This window comes from Microcaecilia unicolor, chromosome 11, assembly GCF_901765095.1.
Source record: "Microcaecilia unicolor chromosome 11, aMicUni1.1, whole genome shotgun sequence".
NCBI lineage: Eukaryota > Metazoa > Chordata > Amphibia > Gymnophiona > Siphonopidae > Microcaecilia > Microcaecilia unicolor.
Genome location: NC_044041.1, coordinates 158,303,509 through 158,328,572, shown reverse-complemented (window position 1 = coordinate 158,328,572; position 25,064 = coordinate 158,303,509). Strand labels below are relative to the sequence as shown.

Here is a 25,064-nt window from a genome sequence, read left to right as displayed (position 1 = left end):
AATATTCTGTGCAATTTGGAGGCCATTGGAAAGCTCTGTCAGACTTGGCAGGATCTACCATATATATGTTTGGCCAAATTGCATTGGTGAATGTGGTCATGGTTCCTAAATTGCTAAACCCTCTACAGATCATGCAGATCTGGCTAGCCTGGAAGGAAGAACTTAAATTTCGCTCTATAATATCCAAATTTACATGGAGGGCAAAGGCACCTAGAATAAGTATGGCTAAGTTGCTTTTGGTAAAATGTAGGGGGGGGAGGGCTAAATTTCCTGGACATGAGAGCATATAATGTGGCTGCTCTTATGTGATGGATACACAAGGGCTATATGGGTTGACTGAAAATTTTCCCCCTGGGTAGGTAGAGGGCTGGAGTCATCCTTTTCATTTTTGGACCCCAATGAGAAGGGCCTGGAGGTGGTGGAGAAAGCTTTGGGGCGGCCATCAGGACAGTCTCCACTTTTACTATTGGATGGGAATTCTTCTTCCTGGGTGAGGCCGATCAATGTTTTGTGATTGGTCAGCATGAGGCTGTTCGTCCCTGGAACAGCTATTAGACCTGGGACAGGGGTTCTTCCCTTCCTTTTCCCAGTTACAAGAAAAATGGAATTTACCCAACAAGTACTTTTTTTCTTATTTTCTTGTTAGGCATTGGGATGCTCTGAACAAGCAATACTCAGATGGCTGGTGCATGGGAAAACTGGATTACCAATTCTCTAAGACGCCCACAACTCTCAATAAACTATCCTATTATTATAAACTTATAAAAGCAATGTCCCCTGTTCCAGAGATTGATAACTTGAGGAACAGATAGCAGAGAGATCTTAATCAACCCATTACTGAGCCCGTTTCTGGCACTTTTTGATGCACTTCGTGCTTATACCAAACCTGCAGACTTGCAGGAGACTCAATATAAAATCTTGCATAGATATTAAATGACAAGGGAGTGGGGAACGCAGCTGAGCTTGTGGGATATTGATTTGTGTATAAAATGCAAACACCTGCCTGGATCTTATGTTCATTCCTTTTTGGAATACCCTACTCTTGATAATTGGCGTCAGGCATTATCTCTGATTGATGATACTTTGCACTGTCAGCTGGAATGGGATTATGGAATGTTACTATTAGGATCCCAGGAGTCCCTGGGTGCTCGGGGCTTGACTTCATCCCAATGTTGATTCACTTATAATGCCCTATTATTAATCAAGAAATTGATCCTGATAAACTGGATATCTGAGGAACTACCACCCCTGCAACAGTGAGCCTAGTTCAAAATCCTTACTTATCTCCATTTTCATCATATTGATTGGAAGAGCTATGTTGCCATATGGTGCACCTTTCTGCACAGGCAAGATCGGATGGGGCATCTTACATCTTCTTGATCACCTCTGAGACAGTAGGGGGGAGGGGAGGAGAGAGAGTATGCAGGTTTGACTGCTCCATTTCAGGGGTAACAGGATGATGGTAGAGTTCTTTGGGGATGATGGGTCAGGGACTGGATGATTGACTGGGGGGGGGGGGGGGGGTTCAAATAAAAATGTTATACAGTGGAAGTTGTTGGAGACTAATTTCTGATAATCTTGTTCTCTAATGCTCCAGTCAGGACATCAAGTTTATTCAAACTCGCAGTTTGAGGTTGGATTTTAGGTTGGATTTCTCTTAGGACAGGTAGTAGATATTTGAATTACTTTTGACTATTTTATTGTATATTTCCAAGTTTATACTGTTTCCTCCCAAAACTGCTAATAAACACATTTATTAAAAAAAATACTAGGGTAACCCAGCACCAGTGTGCCTAGCATTTACATGTCCATTGTAAACACCCTGCCCATTCTCCCCTCTGTATTCCTCCCTTGCAGTTATGTGCTATAGCACTTATGTGCACCCTTACAGAACAGCAATTACATGCATATTGTTACATTATGATGATGTTACAATGTTAGATTATAAGATGTTACAATCTACATCACTTTTGATAATGATATTGACGAAATCTTAACCAACATAAAATCTGGTTTAGACCTAATGGAATCCTGAGCAAGCAATTTCAAGTTGAAAGTTAACAGAGAGAAAACCAAATTCTTAATACTAACAAATACTCACCAACCAATCACTTCCTCTACTTTCACTATTGGTAACACAGCTTATCCATTAGACATAATTTGAAAATTCTGGGAATTATAATTGATCAGTCTCTCTCTTTTGAACCACAAATATCGAACCTAGTGTCTAATGTAGTCAGATCACTATGGAAACTTAAAAGAAACTTTCCAAACACAATCTTCAGATCATTAACTCAATCTTTGGTACTCTCAAAATCTGACTACTGTAATGCGGTTTACGCAGGACTTAAATCTTCATGAACCATAAAATTAGTCCTAACTCTGTGCTGATCCTGCCCCCAAGACTGCACTGGTACTATCTGGATAGTGCCACAGCAGTCTGCTCAGATTTTCAGCAGCTTTATCAGGTAAGTGCCGATGAAAATATGTATTGAATTCATTGAACAGCAGTTATCTTGGTAGAAACTGCTTCTTCCCAGGTAACTCCTTTTGAAATTTGACTCCTATGTGCCTCCGTTTCTAACTCATGTCTGGTGGCAATATGTGATGGTGTACCACAGGGATTTCATTCCTTAGGTTTGGAGCGACTGGATCTAACAGATTAGTGTCCTGCAGGATTGTAGAAGCTAGATAGTCCAGATCCACTGGGGGAAGTAATACAATTAGCCCAGGAAGCTCAGGGATTCACAAGAGAGAGGATGTGAGGGTGAGCAGCTATTTGGATGCCCACCTTGTTTTCAGGCAATGTGTGAAAGAACTAGAGTATGGTGTTTTGAGGTGTCTTCTTGTAGGTAAAAAGAGGTAAGTTCCTGACTGGGAGCCTCAAAGGAGAAGAATTGCTAGCATCTAGATCAGAAGTTCATAGAGGGAGTCCAAAGATAAAAAACAAACAAGAGTTCCAAGTGCCCGAAATATTTTTGTCACCTCCTTTTTGTCTTTGAGATAATAGTTATCTCTTTTACTTTTATGACACAGTCAAAATGTGGACTGGATCTGATGAGCTCATTTGGATGAATGAGAAGAAAATACTTGGAGAGAGTGCAGGTACCGGCTGTCACGTAAAGTGTTCCATAAGCGTAGGGCTTTGAAATGAGTCTTCATTCCCCTTGCCCATCAAAAGCTTGAAGTTAAGGAGAGTGGTTTCGCCTTCAAACATACAGCCCTCTGCCCAGGATACTCTATTCAATAGAAATTACCTGAGGGACTGGTTATATTTAAATATGCTAATTCCAGAATGAGACACTGTAGGTCACAGTGAAAGAAGTTCACAATTCCTGCAGAGCCAACCTCTCCCAGCAGGGGCCACTGTAGGGAACGGTGCAGGGGCACTGTAGGTTTGATGAAATAGAAATCTGAACTTACCAGTAGAGCCAGTAAGATGGGACAGCGTATAATCCACCAATAAGCCATGTTGTCATTTGTCTCCCAACATCTGAAAAATGTGAAAAATAAAAGTCAAACATGTGGCTGGGTTTCCAAATTATACTAACAGTATCACTACTTACATAAACTGCTGAGGTAAGAAATTTTATAGGTGGTATATCAAATATACCACTATCACTGATCCTTTTCAATTTAGTAATGGCAACATATGGCCTATAATTGAGAGATATGGGAATACTATACCTATGTTTATGATATTGTGTTACTGATCCCTTTTGAATCTTCTTTGCAAAAATACCATACCTGTGATCCAAGATTGCTTCTCTATTGTTGTGGAATGGGCAGATTCTGTTCGATTAAAATTGAATGCCAAAAGACTAAACTAATTTGTTGTGGCCCCCCTTCACTACCATCTCCACCAAATAAACTCTTGATAAATGGGGTAGAATTTGGATTTGAATCAACCTTAAGTATATTTAGGATTATTTTGGACTCACTTGACCATGATAGATTAGATGAATAAGCTGATTAAAAATGCCTTCTATAAACGGAAGGTAATTACGTGAATCAAAAATTATTTTTAACATCACCAACTTGTCTTACTTCTTCAAGCTCTTACCTGTTTTTCTTGATTTCAGATATTGTAAAGTGCTGCTGCCAGATTGCTCTTTAATGTGCAATGTCAGGAAAGAGTTACCCCATTTCTAATATAATTACACTATCCGTGAATGCTGCCTCTTTAAACTCTGTACTATTGTTTTCAGAATATTACATGGCTTAGCTCCTAGTTATTTATATCACTTGTCTCTTCCTTCAGTACCTTCTAGATGACCCTGGGCTAGAAATGGTTTGATATTTCATTTTCCCTCAGTATCCAAGATATGTTATAAAAGATACTTTACTGCTTCTTTTTCATCCCAAGCTATAAAATTCTGGAACTCTTTACCTTTAGATCTCCGAAGTCTCAATGTGTGGTTGAGACAATGGAGCAGGGATGAGGGATTTAGATTTGTTAGGAACCGGGCAACATTCTGGGAAAGGGGGAGCCTATTCTGAAAGGAAGGACTCCACCTTAACCGGGATGGAACCAGGCTACTGGCACTACCATTTAAAAAGGAGATAGAGCAGCTTTTAAACTAAAATGGGGGGTGGGGGTTGGGTGGGGGGGGGGGGGAGGGGAGAGACAACAGCGCATAGTTCAGTGTGGAGTATTCTTGAAGGATATTATTGAAACAGTGCCACCGGCCCCCATCCCCGATCTGGATTTTTTTGGCATTCTTTCTGGTGTGGATCTAACGAGCCTCTCTGGTGTTTATTATTGAAAAAGGCCATTTAGGGAATCCCAATAACAATTTTAAAAGTGCTTTAAAATCCTGGCTCTTTTATCAAGCCTTTTCTCCTCTGTAGGTGATGTGGTCCTTCACTGATGGGTTCCCATTTGGCATTTTTCTCCCTTTTTCCTGTTCTCTCTCCCCTCTTTAACTCTTTTATTGCTATGCAACTTCATCTCTTTCTCCAGCTCTCTATTTTCTTTCTCCTGACCTAACCTGCCTTATATGAGTGGAATTCTTACTTTCCTATTGAAAATTTGTAGTTCTTTTTCCTGAAATTGTTTTTATGTTTTTAAAAGTGTAAACTGCTTTGATCTGCTAGTTAGAAAAGGTGGTAAAGCTAATCTGAATAAACTAAACTAAACTAAACTAAACTAAACTAAACAATAGAGAGGTTTCAACAATTGTGAAAGAAAGCCAGGAGTGTTTAAGGGGAGAGCAAAGGATGCAAATTATCCCTGTCAACTTCTAAGCAGCTTGTAGATGCCAAGAAAAAATACAATTTGAAGTGTCTGTATACAAATACGAGAAACCTAAAAAATAGGATGGGAGGGAGTATTTGGCACTAAATGAAGAGGAAGGTATAACAGGCATCTCAGAGATCTAGTGGAAGGAGGACAATCAATGGGACACTGTGTTAACAGGTTATAAAATATATCACAACGATAAAGTGGATCAAATTAGAGTGGGACTGTGCTATACATTAAAGAGGGAATCGAGTCAAACAAAATAAACATTCTACATGAAACAGATAGCAGCCAGGAATCCTTATGGATAGAAGTTCCATCTGTGAAGGGACGAAGTATATAGGTAGGGCTGTACTATCTGCCAGGAAAGAACGAACAAACAGATGAAGAAATGTTTACAGAAATTAGGAAAGCTGGCAAACTGGGCAACATTATAATAATGTGTGACTTCAATTACCCCAATATTGACTGGATAAATGTTAGATTAGGGAGCACTAAGGACAGTGGTGTGCTGGTGCCGGATCGCACCGGCTCGCAAGAGCCGTTTGTTAAATTTACTGACATCTTGCGAGCCGGTTGTTGGCACGTGCGAGCCGGCTCGCCTCCGCTCCCCTGCCCCGCTAATCCATCTTCCGTCTGCCCTCTGCTCCCCGATAGTATCCCTGCTGGTTTCCTTTCTGCGCTGCTGCCGCCGCCCTGCCTTTAAAAAATTTATTTTCCCTCGAGGCGGCCAGCGTTGAAGCGAAGGCAGCAGGCTCAGCTCGGTTCCTGCCTTCGTTCCGTTCCTTCACATCATGGCTCCGCCCTTGCGCAAACAGGAAATACGTCAGGCAAGGGCGGAGCCATGTGAAGAAATGGAACGAAGGCAGGAACCGAGCTGAGCCTGCTGCCTTCGCTTCAACGCTGGCCACCTCGAGGGAAAATAAATTTTTTAAAGGCAGGGCGGCGGCAGCAGCAGCGCAGAAAGGAAACCAGCAGGGCTACTATCGTGGAGCAGAGGGCAGACGGAAGATGGACGACCAGGGGAGCGGAGAGGGCTGGAAGATGGCGGAGAGGAGGGCAGGGGGGAGACGAGGATTGCTGGACATGGGTGGGTGGATGGATGGAGAGGAGGGCAGGGGGGAGAGGAGGGTTGCTGGACATGGGTGGATGGAGGGCAGGGGGAGAGGAGGGTTGCTGGACATGGGTGGATGGAGGGCAGGGCAGGGGGGAGAGGAGGGTCGCTGGACATGGGTGCATGGAGGGGAGAGGAGGGTTGCTGGACATGGGTGGGTGGATGGAGGGCAGGGGAGAGCAGGGCTGCTGGACATGGGTGGATGGAGGGCAGGGCAGGGGGGAGAGGAGGGTCGCTGAACATTGGTGGATGGAGGGGAGAGGAGGGTTGCTGGACATGGGTGGGTGGATGGAGGGCAGGGGAGAGGAGGGTTGCTGGACATGGGTGGAGGAGAGGGAAGGGAGAGAGAAGAAATGCTGGATATGGGTGGAGGGGAGGGAAGAGTGAGGAATGAAATGAGAAGAGGGAAAAGGAAGAGAGGAGAATAACTGCAAATGGATGGAGAAAATAGGCAGAAGCTGAGGACCAGAAATGAAGAAGAAAGGAGGAAAGAAAGAAATGGAAAGGAAGCCCTGGAAACGGAGTTAAGAGGACAGATAGCAGCAGAATCGGATACTGGCCCAGCATGAGCAGAAAAACAGTCACCAGACAACAAAGGTAGAAAAAAAACTAATTTTATTTTCAGTATAGTGTTTGGAATATGTTCACCTTGAGAATCAGGTGCTCAACATTAAAAGTTTATATTTATTTACTTATTTATGGCATTTTATCCCACATTAAACATGAATTAGATTGGAACCTGGGATCATTTAATAGTTTTTTCCTGGAGAGAGTAATGGATTCCCCCCCCCCCCCACGGCTATAGCCAGCTCTGCAATTTGGGGGGGGGGGGGGCGCAGAGGTGGACCGGGGAGAGAACCTGTTGTTAAAAATTTACCAGCATACCACTGACTAAGGAGGTAAAATTTCTAGATGTAATAAATGATTGCTTACCTGTAACCTCCGCTCTCTAGACAAATCCCTCCTTTCAGTACCTTTCTCCACCACCGCCAACTCCAGGCTCCGCCCTTTCTGCCTCGCCTCACCTCAAGCGTGGAACAAACTCCCTGAGCACATACGCCAAGCCCCCTCCCTGCCCATCTTCAAATCACAGCTCAAAGCCCACCTCTTCAATGTCGCCTTTGGCACCTAACCACCACACCTATACTCAGAAATCTAGACTACACCAACTTGACATTTTGTCCTTTAGATTGTAAGCTCACCTGAGCAGGGAAACGTCCTTCTTTGTTAAATTGTACAGCGCTGCGTAACCCTAGTAGCGCTCTAGAAATGTTAAGTAGTAGTAGTAGTAGTAGTAGTAGTAGTAGTAATTGCTTCTTGGAGCAACTAGTCCAGGAACCAATAAGAAGGGGAGCTATTTTAGATCTAGTCCTTAGTGGAATGCAGGGCACAGTATCAGAGGTAATGGTGTTGGGTCCACTGGGAAACAATGATTATAATATTATCAAATTTGAGCTAATATTTGTAGTGAAGTCACAGAGGAAATCTGTTGTAGCAGCATTTAATTTTTGAAAAGGTGACTGTGATGAAATGAGGAAATGGTTAAAAAGAAGCTAAAAGGATTGGCTGCAGAGGTTAGGACTTTAAATCAGGCATTGACATTGTTTAAAAATACCATCTTGTTAGACCAGTCCTGATGTATTCCAAGTATTTACAAAGGTGGAAAGAAGAGCAAACAACAGCCAGCATGGTTAAAAGGTGAAGTGAAAGAGGCTATTAGAGCCAAAAGAACATCCTTCAAAGAATGGAAAAAGGAACTGAATGAAGAAAATAAGAAATAACATAAGCACTGGTAAGTTATATGCAAAGCATTGATAAAGAAGGCTAAAAGAGTATGAAGAGAAACTTGCCGCAGAGGCAAAAACTCAGGTACTTCAGAAGCAGAAAAACAGTGAGGGGATCTGTGAGACCGTTAGATCATGAAGGAGCAAAAGGGCACTCAGGAAGGACAACGCCATAGTGGAGAGACTGAATTGAATTCTTTGCTTTGGTCTTTACAGAAGAAGATGTAGGAGATCTATATGTACTAGAAATGGTTTTCAAGGGTTATGATGCATAGGAACTGAAAGAAATCTCAGTGAACCTGGACGATGTACTGAGCCAGATCAACAAATTAAAAAGTAATAAATCTGGTGGCACCAATGGAGTTTGCCTACTGGCTTCATGCCCCATCTGAGGAATTACCAGTATTGGGATCATACGGGTACATCCTAAATCCTTTACGTAAAGCATGGAAATGGCTGGGTAAGACATATAAATGGAACAAAACAGTAACCTCACTGCTACCCATCAAAGATAATTTAGCGTTCCCAGAGGGGGGAAGGTCTGCTCTGTTCAAGAAATGGGAAAATTGTGGTATTAAATACTTGTTTCAGATGGTGTCTGAGACAGGGACCATCAAGCCCTTCCGGGACCTGTGTGAGGAGTTTGGGCTGGGACAGAGAGACTATTTTCAATATATGCAGCTCAGCCACTATGTTAGAACACTACCAGCATCAGATCTTACGCAACAAATATGGGACTTCATGAGTGATTTACTGGCCCTAAAGGACCAGTTAAAAGTGCCACTTCACTACTTTCATCACCACCTCAGAGAACTGCAGGGGACTTTAGACTATACACAAGTGTCGCAAAAGTGGCACCAAGAACTGAGGTGGAAACCTGACCTTGAACAGATAAAACTATGCTTGATGAGTGTGTACCAGGGGGACAGAGAATGTGGTATGGCAGGAAATGCAATATAAATTTGTCCTGCGATTGTACATTTCACCACACAGGGCCTTCAGAGCAACCCTGAGGACTACAGATGATTGCCCAAAATGTGGACTTGTGGGAGCCTCCCTAGGCCATATGTTTTGGTTCTGTACAGTGGTACTCTCCTTCTGGACAAAATTAGGACAACACATATCACAAATGTGGAAAGTACAATGGCAACCAATGCCAGGTCAACTCTTTGACGTTTATAACATCCGTGGCAAACCGCCAGAGGGGCTAAGAGCCTTCCTGAAAAGAGCGGTTTTGATGGGCAAAAGAACAATCACGCGGTTGTGGTTACAACCGGAGCCACCTGGAGTACCGCAATGGAGAGGAGCTATGATGCAATACTGTATGCTGGAAAAGAAGAAAGTGGGAGACCTGGCTACAAAGAGGGATGACCAATTCTGCAAAACCTGGTCACCGTTTTGGGACACTCTAATGCCTGTTGCGAGAAGCAGGATTCTGAACTCTTAACAGGACCAGTAGGGGTGGGTAGAGGGGTCGGGGGGTTAGAGAGGGGGGAGGATAGGGGGGAGAAGGAGGGAAAAAATAAAAACTGATGACGTTTATAGTGTGATGATTACCAAAAGATTTGTAAAATGTGCGTTGCTATGTTGATTGATGTATTGAGGTTGTGTCATCAATAAAATTGTTTAAAAAAAAGTAATAAATCACTTGGACTGGATGGCATGCACCTTAGGGTACTGAAAGAACTCAAATATGAAATTGCTGATCTGCTTTCAGTGATCTGTAACCTGTTGTTAAAATCATCTGTAGTACCTGAAGGCCAAACACCAATTTTTAAAAAGGGTTCCAAGGGGTGATCTGGGAAATTACAGACTGGTAAGCCTCACTTCAGTGCCATGAAACGTGGAGGGGCATAATCGAACGTCGCCGGTGAAATAGTTCCTCACTAAGTCCACTCAACTATTAACGCACACCTTCTATAACTACCCTAACAACTCTCTTCCTTCTTCCCTCTCCCCTTCCTTAATCGCTACACATTACTAACTGTATTTGATATCCTGTTATGACAATGTTATCAAATCTATGTAAGCCACATTGAGCCTGCAAATAGGTGGGGGAATGTGGGATACAAATGCAATAAATAAAATAAATAAATAAATAAAGCACCACAAGTGTAACAGGTAGGGGGGATGGGCCTGGGTCTGCCTGCCTGAAGTGCACTGCACCCATTAAAAACTGCTCCAGGGACTTGCATACTGCTGTCAGGGAGCTGGGTATGACATTTGAGGCTGGCATACAAGCTGGGAAAAAAGGTTTTTATTTTTATTTTTTTAGTGTGGGAGGGGGTTGGTGACCACTGGGGGACTACGGGGAGGTCATCCCCCATTCCCTCCAGTGGTCATCTGGTCAGTTGGGACACCTTTTTGAGGCTTGGTCGTGAAAATAAAAGGACAAAGTAAACCCGTCGAAATACTGATTAAAACCGCTTTTTTTTCCATTATCCGCAAAAGCCGGCCATCTGGTAGCCACGCCCATGCCCGCCCATGTCCCGCCTTCGCTAAGCTGCTGACACGCCCCCTTGAGCTTTCACCGGCGAGGCAACAGGAAAGTGGTGATGCTGTCAAAAATGCCGCTTCTGATTATACCAATTTCACCGCTTTTGAGAGATCACCGGCCATCTCCCGATTTATGTCGGGGAAATGGCCGGCGATCACTTTCGAAAATAAGCCTGATAGTGGAAACTGTTATAAAGAGTAAAATTACAGAGCACATAGACAAACATAGTTTAATGGGACATAAAGCATGGATTCATCCAAGGGAAGTCCTCCTCATTAATTTGCTTCATTTCTTTGAAGGCATGAATAATAATATGTAGTGATCTGGGAAATTACAGACTGGTAAGCCTGACATCAGTGCTGGGTAAAATAGTGGAAACTATTAGAAAGAATAAAATTACAGAACATATAAATAAACATGGTTTAATGGGACCTGGTCAGCATGGGTTCAGCCAAGGGGTCCTGCCTTACCAATTTGATTAATTTCTTTGAAGCAATGAATAAACATGCGGATAAAGGTGAGCCGGTTGATGTAGTAGTGTATCTAGATTTTCAGAAAGCTTTTGACAAAGTTCCTCATGAGAAACTCCTGAGAAAATTAATGAGTCATGGGATAGAAAGTAATGTTCTGTTGTGGATTAGGAATTGATTATTCGATAGAAAACAGAGGGTAATGGCCATTTCTCTCAATGAAGGAGGGTGAATAGTGGAGTGCCACAGGGATCTGTACTGGGACCAGTGCCTTTAACATATTTATAAATTATCTGGAAATTGGAATGACAAGTGAGGTGATTAAATTTGCAGATGACACAAAACTGCAAAACTGCGGCAAAAGGCAGGGTATAAATGACCTAAAAATAAATAAATAAATAAATAAAACTATTCAAAGTTGTTAAAACCCATGCAGACTGTGAAAAGTTGCAGGAAGACCTTTGGAAATTGGTAGTTTGGGCCAGGGCCGCCGAGAGGGGGGGACAGGGGGGAAAAAGTCCCCGGGCCCCCCATGGGGGCCCGGCGCCGCCACAGTCCGGCCCACCCACTCTCCGTCGCTCCCACAACTAACCTGAAGCGCCTTCATCTTCAACGCAAGCAGCAGCAGCAGGGCAGGCCACTCCTTCCTTCCGTGTCCCGCCCTCGCCTGACGTAACGTCCGCGAGGGCGGGGAAGTGAAGGAAGGAGAGGTCTGCCCTGCTGCTTGCGTCGAAGATGAAGGCGCTTCAGTTTAGTTCAGAGGGCCCGGCACTGGCAGCGGGTGGAGGGGGGCTTGGCGACCTCGGGTGGGGGTGGGGGGGCGCAACATGACGTGACCTCGGGGGGGGGGGGGGGGGGGCCAGGAGCGGCCTTGTCCCGGGCCTGGCCCCGGCTCTCGGCGGCCCTGGTTTGGGCATCCAAATGGTTAAATTTGCAGATGACATAAAACTATTCAAAGTTCTTAAAACACATACAGACTGTGAAAAGTTGCAGGAAGACCTTTGGAAATTGGTAGTTTGGGCATCCAAATGGCAGATGAAATTTTAATGTGGACAAATTCAAAGTGATGCACATTGGAAACGATAATCCAAATCATAGTTGCCTGATACTAGGTCCACCTTGGGAGTCAGCAGTCAAAAAAAGGTGTCATTGTAGAGAATACGCCAAAATCTTCTGCCTAGTGTGCTGCGGCAGCCAAAAAAGCAAACAGGATGTTAGGAATTATTAGGAAAGGGATGGTAAATAAGACCAAGAATACTGTAATGCCTCTGTATCGCTCCATGGTGTGACCTCACCTTGAGTATTGAATTCAATTCTGGTCACCGTATCTCAAAAAACATATATCTGAATTAGAAAAGTTTCAAAGAAGAGCAACCAAAATAATAAAAGGGATGGAACTCCTCTCATATAAGAAAATACTAAAGAGGTTAGGGCTCTTCACCTTGGAAAAGAGATGGCTGAGGTGAGATATGGTTGAGGTCTACAAAATCCTGAGTGGTATAGAACAGGTAAAAGTGAATCAATTTTTAACTCTAAAAACCGACGCAGGATAAGGTCCCCATGGGAAACAACAACAGAAGAAACAAAACAGTGGAAAGATACTCTTGAAGAACCAAAAGAGCTTTATTCCAACCAGCGTCTGTGGCACATGCAAGAAAGACCCGACACAGCCATGTTTCGGCAAACAGTGCCTGCACAAGGGGTCAAGTACATCTAAATGAAGTGTCACTGACCTAAGAAGATAGGAGACACTATCAAGAGTGTGTTTCCATTGTTTTTTTTTCTTCGATTTTTAACTCTTTCAAAAAGTACAAAGACTAGAGGGACACTCAATTTTAAAACAAATAGGAGGAAATATTTTTTCACTCAATGAATAGTTAAGCTCTGAAATTCATTGCCGGAGGATGTGGTAACAATGGTTAGCGCATCTCGGTTTAAAAAAAGGTTTGGACAAGTTCCTGGAGGAAAGGTCCATAGTCTGCTATTGAGATTGACATGTGGAAAGCCACTGCTTGTCCTGGGATTAGTAGCATGAAATGTTGCTACTATATGGGTTTCTGACAGGTACTTGTGACCTGCATTGACCACCGCTGAAAACAGGATACTGGGCTGGATGAACCATTGGTCTGACTCAGTATGGCTATTCTTATGTTCTTATGTAAATGTTAGATTAGAACCTTCATACCTTAGATTCCGAAAATCACCAATGGCACCTTTGTTTAGTACATTTTTGAAAGTTTGATTCTGATTGTTATTGTTTTAATTTGTATACCTCTGTTTCTTTGGAGTTAAATTTTCCCCAGATGTCTTATTCATTTTTTATTGCAACCCACATTAAACCTTTTTGGTAAGTTGCTGAATTCAAATCCACTGTATTGTACTGTTCCCTTTAAAATTAATTTATACTCTGCCTTTTTAACAGTCACACAGGACCAAGGTCTGCATCAGTCCTGGAGAGAACTGGACTGGGACTTGTTGAGGATGCTGTGGGGAGTGTGTTAAGCCCTGAAAGGTAGGGATAGGAGACTAAACTAAAAACTAAACTAAAACTAAACTAACTAACATTTCTAAAGCGCTACTAGGGTTACGCAGCGCTGTACAATTTAAACATAGAAGGACAGTCCCTGCTCAAAGAGCTTACAATCTAAAAGACAAGAGAACAATCTAAAGACAAGTGAACAATCTAGAGGACGAGTGAACAGTTAATCTGATAGGGTGGATAGATTGGGGCATTCTATATTTCTCGAGCGGTTAGGCGCCGAAGGCAGCATTGAAGAGGTGAGTTTAAGCAGAGATTTGAAGATGGGTAGGGAGGGGGCATGGCGTATGGGTAAAGGAAGATTGTTCCAGGCATAGGGTGAGGCAAGGCAGAATGAGCGGAGCCTGGAATTGGCAGTGGTGGAGAAGGGTACTGAGAGAAGGGCTTTGTCCTGTGAGCGGAGGTTACGGGCGGGAACATAGGGGGAGATGAGGGTGGAGAGGTAGTGAGGAGCCGCAGACTGAGTGCATTTGTAGGTAAGGAGGAGAAGCTTGAATTGTATGCGATATCTGATCGGAAGCCAATGAAGTGATTTGAGGAGAGGGGTGATATGAGTATATCGGTTTTGGCGGAATATAAGACGTGCAGCAGCGTTCTGAACTGATTGAAGGGGGGATAGATGGCTGAGTAGGAGGCCGGTGAGGAGTAAGTTGCAGTAATCAAGGCGAGAGGAAATGAGAGCGTGGACGAGAGTTCTGGTGGTGTGCTCAGAGAGGAAAGGGCGAATTTTGCTGATGTTGAAGAGGAAGAAGCGACAGGTCTTGGCAGTCTGTTGGATATGCACAGAGAAGGAGAGGGAGGAGTCGAAGATGATTCCGAGGTTGCGGGCAGATGGGACGGGGAGGATGAGGGTGTTATCAACAGAGATAGAGAGTGGAGGAAGAGGAGAAGTGGGTTTAGGAGGAAAGACGAGGAGCTCGGTCTTGGACATGTTCAGCTTCAGGTGGCGGTTGGACATCCATGCAGCAATGTCGGATAAACAGGCCGATACCTTGGCCTGGGTCTCCGCGGTGATGTCAGGTGTGGAGAGGTATAGCTGGGTGTCATCAGCATAAAGATGATACTGAAAACCATGAGACGAGATCAGCGAGCCCAGGGAAGAGGTGTAGATTGAGAAGAGAAGGGGTCCAAGGACAGATCCCTGGGGAACTCCAACAGATAGTGGGATGGGAGTGGAGGAAGATCCATGGGAGTGTACCCTGAAGGTGCGGTGGGAGAGATAAGAGGAGAACCAGGAGAGGACAGGGCCTTGGAACCCGAAAGAGGACAGCGTGGCAAGAAGTAAATCATGATTGACAGTGTCAAACGCGGCAGAAAGATCGAGGAGGATGAGGATGGAGTAGTGACCTCTGGATTTGGCCAGGAGCAGGTCATTGCAAACTTTAGAGAGTGCCGTTTCTGTCGAGTGCAGAGGGCGAAAACCGGATTGAAGTGGATCGAGGATGGCATGAGAGGAGAGAAAATCAAGGCAGTGGCTGTGAACGGCGCGCTCAAGTATTTTGGAAAGGAAGGGTAAAAGAGAGATGGGGCGGTAGTTGGAGGGGCAGGTAGGGTCAAGTGAAGATTTTCTGAGGAGAGGTGTGACAACGGCGTGCTTGAAGGTGTCAGGGACAGTTGAAGTGGAGAGAGAGAGGTTGAGGATGCGACAGATGGCGGGGGTGACAGTATGGGAGATGGTGTTGAGTAGGTTGGTGGGGATGGGATCAGAGGAACAGGTGGTGCATTTCGAGGAGGAAAGAAGGCGGGAAGTTTCATCCTCGGTGATCTCAGGAAAAGAGGAGAAAGAGACCTGGATAGGTTGGTTGAGGGAGAGGGTTAAAGGGTGAAGAGGAGGTGGTGGCTTGGTCGTGAACTGAAGGTTGATCTTTTGCACTTTGTCGCGGAAATAGTCGGCCAGTGATTAAGGAGAGAGAGAAGGGGGAGTAGGAGCGGGGGGCACTTTTAAGAGGGAGAAGGGTGGTGAAGAGACGACGAGGGTTGGAGCTGAAAGAATTGGTCAATTGGGTGTAATAGTCCTGTTTTGCACGGAATAGGGAGGAGTGGAGGGAGGATAGCATGAATTTGTAGTGGACGAAGTCTGAAAGGGTACGAGATTTCCTCCAGAGGTGCTCAGCGGATCGGGTGCAGGAGCGAAGGTAACGGATGCAAGGAGTCAGCCAGGGCTGGGGATTGGTGCGCTTTGTGGGACGGGAGATGGATGGCGCGAGGGTGTCCAAAGCAGAGGAGAGAGCGGTATTGTAAGCGGAGACCGCTTTGTCGACAGTTTCGGAGGACGTGATGGAGGGGAGGAGATTAGAGATAGTAGATGATAAGGTGGAGGGGGTCAATAGCCTGGAGGTTCCTGGAGGTGGTGGTTAAAGTTGGACAGGGTGGAGGGGGGGGGTGAAGAAGTGTGAATGTGATCAGGTGATGGTCGGAGAGAGGAAGAGCTGAGATGTGGAAATTGGAGGGTGAGCCGGAGGAGGAGAGGACGAGGTCAAGACAATGGCCGTCACGGTGAGTAGGGGTGGTGGAGAACAGCTGGAGGTTGAAGGAGGATGTTAGGGTGAGGAACTTAGAAGCATGGGGGTCAGATAGGTCATCAGCATGTACGTTAAAGACTCCGAGAATGAGGGACGGAGATGAGGGGTCAAGAAAGACAGAGAGCCAAGCATCAAAGTCGGTAAGGAAGGAAGGGAAGGATTTATCAGGGGGGCGGTAGATGACTGCCACTCTGAGTGGTAGCGGGTCAAATAGCTGGATGGAATGGGCTTCAAAGGATGAGAAGCAGTGAGACTGCGGTAGGTGGAGGGGTTGGAAACTACAGGAGGGTGAGAGTAGTAGCCCAACGCCTCCGCCGCGGCCAACTGGGCGGGGCATGTGGGAGAAGAGATAGCCTCCATGGCAGAGGGCTGCAACTGAGGCAGAGTCTTCCGGGGAGATCCAGGTTTCGGTTAGGGCGAGCAGTTGAAGGGAGCGAGAGATAAAGAGATCGTGGGTGAGAGACAGTTTGTTGCAGACTGAGTGGGCATTCCACAAGGCGCATGAGAAGGGGAGGGAGGAGGGGGGAAGGAGGGGAATAGAGACGAGATTGGAGACATCCCGGGATCGTTCGCAAGGATAGGACGGGGACAGGTGAGGGGGACCTGGATTAGGGTTAATGTCTCCCGCGGATAGCAGGAGGAGGAGCAAGAGAGTGCGGAGGAGGGTGGGGGAGGTCGGGCGACGAAGTGGAAAGGGTGAAGTGGGTAACAGTATATGAGCACTGGGAGCAGGTAGGTCCTTTAATGTAGTGCTCTTTAAGGGTACCACCTGAAAAAGAGTTACTGGAGCAGGGGAATAAAAAGTATTCTCCTTCAGTGTGTAATGTGTATGGTCAACTAGGTCACATGCATGAGATTTGTCCTTTTGAGAAGGAAGTGCTAGGCCTAGAGAGGTGGTGAGAAGAGCCCTCTCAACCAATAGAGTCTCTGGGTAAAAAGGGAAAAATGGCCCAGGAACTGGGAAAGGTTAGGTGGGGACAGGGAAAATGCCCTGAAGGTCCCGAGTTTAGTGGGAACTTGTAAAGGGATATAAAAAATGGAAAAGGAAACCCAATTAGAAAACCCCAAGATAATCCCACGAAGGGGGATGATAACCATGTACAGAGGTAGCTGAAAGAATATAGGTAAGGTTGAGATGAAGTTGCAAGTACCTACAGCAACAGGAGACATCACATAGAGAGATAAATGACCATTTTAGGGAGTCTGGGTAGAAGTGGGTCATGTTGGAGGAAAGATGGAAGAAGGAAATAGTTGCTTCAGCACAGGCCTTGGAGGCTGAGCAAGCCGAGTCTCTTCTTCAGAAAGAGATTTGTGAGAAGTTGTTAGCTACCATTAGGGCTGAGCTTCATATAGAACAAAAGTGCAGAGAGGAAAAAGAAGTAGAAGTTCACCAACTAGAAGCCACTCTAAAAGAGACCAAAGATCAATATGAAGCCCAAATAGACAAGCAGCAGTTATCATATGCGTGAGTCATGGTGGATTTAACCACCAAACTTCAACAGGACCAGGTTCAAAAGGTAGGCAAGGCTGAGGCAGAGCTCTGGTATTATCAACAAGTTTGGCAAAAGGAGCATGTGGCAATGACTGAGGACTTAAGGAACAGCAGGTCCACACTCAACTCCAGAAACAAATTAGTGATACTGTTCTAACCTCAGTGAGGGCAGAACTGGAAGAGGTCCAGGTGAAAATGAAGCAGAAGGAGCTAGATTTAACCAAGATGAGGGCCCTTTTTAAACAAGTCTTGGCAAGACATCAAACGGTCACAGAAGTGTTGGAGGTAGAACTGATCCAGGTAAAGACCTATGTGGAAGAGGTGAGAGGTTAGCCAGAAACCCAGCTTAAGGAAGTGCAGCACTTGCAGGCTCAACTGGATGTACACACAGGGAACTGAGGCAGGCTCATCAGGAGAAGTTAACCCAGCTAAAGGAGCTGCAGCAGGTTCATGACCAGATAGTAGTTGGGTGGGCCATAGAATTGCAACAAGCCAGAGAAGGTACAGTAAGCTTGGGTAGAATTAACCTAGAACTAGAAGGCAAATGTGATAGGCTGTCCAGAGAGTTAAAAGGCCTCATGCTAAGTAAAGCGCAGCTGGAGCATGAGAAAGAAAAAGTAGAGGCACACCTCTGTGAAAGCAAAAATAAGCTCAAGAAAGTGGAGCAGGTGTGGAAGGAGAGGTGTTGTACACTTGCTAATAGGGTGAAGGAGCTATTGCAGGGCCAAAATGAGGCAGAGGAAGAGCGGGAGCACTTACAAATGGTGGTAACGAACTCCAGGATAAGCTCGAGAAGAAGGAACAGGAGTTAGCGACTCTGAATATGTCAGAGAAACTACAACACAGACTTAGTGAGAGAGTTCATAAGCTGGAAAATGTTAACGAGCTAGCCCAGAAAGTCGAAGGGCTCCTACTTGAGTCTAAAAGAGGAGAGCAGGAACTGGGTCACTGAGAGGGGTAGGCAGGGAGGGTAAAATTCCCCGGGCCTGGCCTCCAAGGGGGGCCAGGGGCCGGAGTCTGTCTCTCTCCTGCTCCTGTTGGGACCTGGGTGATTGTGTTAATATGGTAACCTGGTCTCAGCATACAGGAGCAAGAAAGAGGCCGGGCCCCCCTTGGAGGCCACAGAGGAGAAGATGTACTGACACAGGAAGGTAGTGGGTGGCCCGAGCGAGCAAGGGGCAGTGACAGTGGCTGCATCCTGAGTGTTTCTGTGTGTGTGGGGGGGGAGGGGGGGGGGCTGTGGTTGCGGCGGCCCTGCCCCGGGCCCAGCTTTGTCTCTTGGTGGCCCTGAGCAGGAACAAGTAAGACTAAACACTGACCTGCGAAGTGGGAAGAAGGGGAGTGACAGGCTTTGTTAAGCTCCCAACTAGAGCTTCAAAATATGCTTGAAGCCAGTGACCAAGAAAGGGAGATACTGCTCAAGCTGATAGACTGATTGAACTCTGGGGTGAGGCTGAATGTTAGTCCAATTATATAATGGGCTAACACACCACTGGGTCTAAAGGGCTTAGATTGTGGGGAAGAAATCTCCAGAGCAAGGACTATAGGAGGTCTATCCCACACGTACAGGTCCAAGGGCTCTGGAAGACAGCACTGAACAGTAAAGCTTCCCATGGGCAGGGGAAGCCTAGGACCCAAGAACGAGGTCAATAGAAAAGGAGTAGCAGTAGGGCTACCAAAGTGTATGTCAAAGGGTCATCCTTAGAGCCAAAGTATCTTACCAGGGCCTTTTAAAGGTAGAATTCCCCAAAGGGGGAGGAGGCCCAGGACTCAGGTGAGGAGCCATGATGGAACAAGGACACCCAGAAATCAGGGAAGGCTCCATAGTCTGAAGGAAGGTCATATACAAAGGATGGTAAAAGGGAAAGGTCTTATCATTAGACAGAAAGGAAGGCCTAGAAATCTATACCCAGATTATAGGTGCCTACAAGGGCCTGAGCTGAGTCCAGGTAGAGCTCTTGGAAGTAGGAAAGTGAAATCCAGAACTAGGAGTCCTAGGGATGACATAAAGAGGAGAGGAAAAGGTAACATTAAAAAGAAATTTCTGATTAATAAAGGTAGGAAGCCCCAAGCCAAGAAACCTGGCAAGGAAATTAAAAATCACTAAATAGCCCCAGTCTTATTAAATACAAAATATCTTTATTAAACACGTGTGCTTCAAAACCTGCTCACGTGTATTTAAAACCTTTATTCACAAACAATATTCTCTTATATCTTTCATGCTCATTCACACCTTATAGTACCTGCATAGAAAATCTATAACAAGGAGGATTTATATATACATGACTTTCTTGAATATCATTACACACTGTGTCAAAGTTCATGATATCTCGTCTCTCAAAGAGGCATCACAGAATTAGAAATAAGACACCTTTGCATATGTCCATTCACTCTGTTCTTCCGGTTTCCGGTTTCACATGAAGTTTCATGAAAGTTCAAGACAAACCCCAACACACTTCTCTGGGGGTAAACAACTCCACTTGCAATAGATTTCAGGCACTACATTAGCGGGATGAGACTTTTCAATCTCATAACTGCTGTTACTCTAGTCCTTAAGCAAGCAGTGCTTATGCAACAGCAGTTATGAGATTGAAAAGTCTCATCCCGCTAATGTAGTGCCTGAAATCTATTGCAAGTGGAGTTGTTTACCCCCAGAGAAGTGTGTTGGGGTTTGTCTTGAACTTTCATGAAACTTCATGTGAAACCGGAAACCGGAAGAACAGAGTGAATGGACATATGCAAAGGTGTCTTATTTCTAATTCTGTGATGCCTCTTTGAGAGACGAGATATCATGAACTTTGACACAGTGTGTAATGATATTCAAGAAAGTCATGTATATATAAATCCTCCTTGTTATAGATTTTCTATGCAGGTACTATAAGGTGTGAATGAGCATGAAAGATATAAGAGAATATTGTTTGTGAATAAAGGTTTTAAATACACGTGAGCAGGTTTTGAAGCACACGTGTTTAATAAAGATATTTTGTATTTAATAAGACTGGGGCTATTTAGTGATTGACAATACGAGTGCTCCAGCAGCTCTATTGAGTCCCTAATTGTATAATATTAAGGAAATTAAAAGCCAAGGCCTGGGTAAAGTAAAGGAAAAAGTATTTTGTTCAGCCCCCCACAAGGGAAAGCATCTCTGCTAGAGAAAACCATTAATCTTAGGCTTCAAGGGAAGACTGAGGTTTATAATGCCTTCCTTTGAATCCCTATCCCTGCATCTAGAGGGAAGACTGTGGTTTATATCTTCCTTTGAATCCCTATCCCTGCATCTAGAAAGGGAAATTTGATTCTAGGAAGGAACTGAGGGACATAAATACTAATTTATTTATTTATTTGTTAAATTTGTATCCCACATTTTCCCACCTATTTGCAGGTTCAATGTGGCTTACATAGTACCGTAAAGGCGATCGCCAATTCCGGTATGAACAGACAAAGTGATGTGGAAGAATGAAGTTCATGTGTAACAGTCCCATTAGGAAATCATAGGGAGGAAGAGTTAGGTTTCGTTGTGTTGCAGGTTTCAGGCATTTAGGTTGGATCGGTAGCGTATGCCTTTTTGAACAGGTAAGCTTTTAGTGATTTCCGGAAGTTTAGGTGGTCATACGTTGTTTTCACAACATTTGGTAGCGCGTTCCATAGTTGTGTGCTTATGTAGGAAAAGTTGGATGCATAAGTTGATTTGTATTTGAGTCCTTTGCAGCTTGGGTAGTGGAGGTTTAGGTATGTTCGTGTTGAACCTGTTGTTTTTCTGGTTGGTAGGTCTATGAGGTCTGTCATGTATCCCGGGGCTTCGTCGTAGGTGATTTTATGAACCAGGGTGTAGATTTTGAACGCAATATGTTCTTTGATTGGGAGCCAATGAAGTTTTTCTTGGAGGGGTTTGGCGCTTTCAAATCGCATTTTTCCAAATATAAGCCTGGCTGTCGGGTTTTGAGCTGTTTGCAGTTTCTTTATGATTTGTTCTTTGCAACCTGCATAGATTCCATTGCAGTACTCTACACAGTGCTTTTTTTGTAGAAAAAAGGTGCCGGTATTCATTATGGGTGGGGTCACCACATATGGCTCCACCCCTATGATAGCCACACCCACATTAGCCACACCCCTTATACCAGCTATGGCGCATATAAACATACAGTGGGGGAAATAAGTATTTGATCCCTTGCTGATTTTGTAAGTTTGCCCACTGACAAAGACATGAGCAGCCCATAATTGAAGGGTAGGTTATTGGTAACAGTGAGAGATAGCACATCACAAATTAAATCCGGAAAATCACATTGTGGAAAGTATATGAATTTATTTGCATTCTGCAGAGGGAAATAAGTATTTGATCCCCCACCAACCAGTAAGAGATCTGGCCCCTACAGACCAGGTAGATGCTCCAAATCAACTCGTTACCTGCATGACAGACAGCTGTCGGCAATGGTCACCTGTATGAAAGACACCTGTCCACAGACTCAGTGAATCAGTCAGACTCTAACCTCTACAAATGGCCAAGAGCAAGGAGCTGTCTAAGGATGTCAGGGACAAGATCATACACCTGCACAAGGCTGGAAAGGGCTACAAAACCATCAGTAAGACGCTGGGCGAGAAGGAGACAACTGTTGGTGCCATAGTAAGAAAATGGAAGAAGTACAAAATGACTGTCAATCGACAAAGATCTGGGGCTCCACGCAAAATCTCACCTCGTGGGGTATCCTTGATCATGAGGAAGGTTAGAAATCAGCCTACAACTACAAGGGGGGAACTTGTCAATGATCTCAAGGCAGCTGGGACCACTGTCACCACGAAAACCATTGGTAACACATTACGACATAACGGATTGCAATCCTGCAGTGCCCGCAAGGTCCCCCTGCTCCGGAAGGCACATGTGACGGCCCGTCTGAAGTTTGCCAGTGAACACCTGGATGATGCCGAGAGTGATTGGGAGAAGGTGCTGTGGTCAGATGAGACAAAAATTGAGCTCTTTGGCATGAACTCAACTCGCCGTGTTTGGAGGAAGAGAAATGCTGCCTATGACCCAAAGAACACCGTCCCCACTGTCAAGCATGGAGGTGGAAATGTTATGTTTTGGGGGTGTTTCTCTGCTAAGGGCACAGGACTACTTCACCGCATCAATGGGAGAATGGATGGGGCCATGTACCGTACAATTCTGAGTGACAACCTCCTTCCCTCCGCCAGGGCCTTAAAAATGGGTCGTGGCTGGGTCTTCCAGCACGACAATGACCCAAAACATACAGCCAAGGCAACAAAGGAGTGGCTCAGGAAGAAGCACATTAGGGTCATGGAGTGGCCTAGCCAGTCACCAGACCTTAATCCCATTGAAAACTTATGGAGGGAGCTGAAGCTGCGAGTTGCCAAGCGACAGCCCAGAACTCTTAATGATTTAGAGATGATCTGCAAAGAGGAGTGGACCAAAATTCCTCCTGACATGTGTGCAAACCTCATCATCAACTACAGAAGTCGTCTGACCGCTGTGCTTGCCAACAAGGGTTTTGCCACCAAGTATTAGGTCTTGTTTGCCAGAGGGATTAAATACTTATTTCCCTCTGCAGAATGCAAATAAATTCATATACTTTCCACAATGTGATTTTCCGGATTTAATTTGTGATGTGCTATCTCTCACTGTTACCAATAACCTACCCTTCAATTATGGGCTGCTCATGTCTTTGTCAGTGGGCAAACTTACAAAATCAGCAAGGGATCAAATACTTATTTCCCCCACTGTACATCTTTGAAAATATTATACTAGTATAGGAGAAAAAAATAACGTGATTTTTTTCATTAGAAATAATTTCTGTAAGCTGTTACAGCTCCAGTATACCCAGTGCAAAGTAAAACAGCAGATGTAAGTTCTCAAATTGGACATATTTCAAATACTAAAATGAAAATAAAAAGATTTTTTCTACCTTTGTTGTCTGGTAATTGTTTTTCTTTCCATATTGGTCCCAGTCTCTGATTCTGCTGCTCTCTATCTGTTCCCTTAACTCCGTTTCCATTTATTTCTTTACTTTCCGCCTTTCTTCTTCATTTCTTGTCCTACATCCGTAAGTAAAAGCTGGGTCCTCCACAGACTTCACCTTCCAGTGGATCCAGCTTCTGCCTATTTTCTTCATCTATGTGCAGATTTTCTCCTCTCTTCCTTTCCCCTCATCTCATCTCTCACTCTTCCCTTCCTTCCCTCCATCCATGTCCAGCATTTCTTCTCTCTCCCTTCCCTCTCCTCCATCCATGTCCTGCAACCCTCCTCTCACCTGCCCCCCCCTCCAGCCACCCATGTCCAGCGATTCCCTTGGCTCCCCTGCCCCCTCCAGCCATCCATACCCACCCCGCGATTCCCTTGGCTCCCCTGCCCCCCCTCCAGCCATCCATACCCACCCAGTGATTCCCTTGGCTCCCCTGACCCCCCTCCAGCCATCCATACCCACCCCGCAATTCCCTTCGCTCCCCTGCCCCCCCCTCCAGCCATCCATACCCACCCAGCGATTCCCTTGGCTCCCCTGTCACCCCTCCAGCCATCCATACCCACCCCGCGATTCCCTTCGCTCCTCTGCCACCCTCCAGCCCTCCATACCCATCCCGCGATTCCCTTCGCTCCCCTGCCCCCCCTCCAGCCCTCCATACCCACCCAGCGATTCCCTTGGCTCCCCTGTCCCCCCCTCCAGCCATCTATACCCACCCAGCGATTCCCTTGGCTCCCCTGCCCCCCTCCAGCCATCCATACCCACCCCGTGATTCCCTGGGCTCCCCTGTCCCCCCCCTCCAGCCATCTATACTCACCCAGCGATTCCCTTGGCTCCCCTGCCCCCCCTCCAGCCATCCATACCCACCCCGCGATTCCCTTCGCTCCCGTCCCCCCCTCCAGCCATCCATACCCACCCCGCGATTCCCTTCGCTCCTCTGCCCCCCCTCCAGCCATCCATACTCATCCCACGATTCCCTTCACTCCCCTGCCCCCCTCCAGCCATCCTGTGATTCCCTTCACTCCCCTGCCTCCTCCAGCCATCCATCCCCACCCTGCGATTCCCTTCGCTCCCCTGCCCAGCATCTATACCCACTCTGCGATTCTCCTTGATCCCCTGCTCCGTTGCAGCTGCCGTAGTGAAAGGCCGTCAGCCTTCCCTTCATTTCCTGTCAATGTCCCGCCTTCTTCTGACGTCATTGCGCGAGGGCGGGACACGACAGGAAACGAAGGGAAGGCTGACAGCCTTTCACTACAGCAGCTGCGACAGAGGCAGGGGAGCAAGGAGAATCATGGAATGGGTATGGATGCCGGGCAGGGGAGGGAAGGGAATCGCGGGGTGGGGATGGATGGCTGGTGGGGGCAGGGGAGCGAACGGAATCACGGGATGGGCATGAATGGCTGGAGGGGGAGGGCAGGGGAGTGGATGGGGGGGG

General features: G+C 45.7%; 1 protein-coding gene across 1 annotated transcript in view; it reads right to left on the bottom strand.

Annotated features, from left to right (window-relative positions):
- GIPR (gastric inhibitory polypeptide receptor) overlaps window positions 1-25,064 on the bottom strand; it is a 246,513-nt gene that overhangs the window by 45,179 nt on the left and 176,270 nt on the right. Inside the window, exon 11 of the mRNA XM_030219790.1 lies at window positions 3,424-3,493. Within this exon, the coding sequence (XP_030075650.1) occupies window positions 3,424-3,493 (70 nt within the window). The remainder of the gene's footprint in view (window positions 1-3,423; window positions 3,494-25,064) is intronic.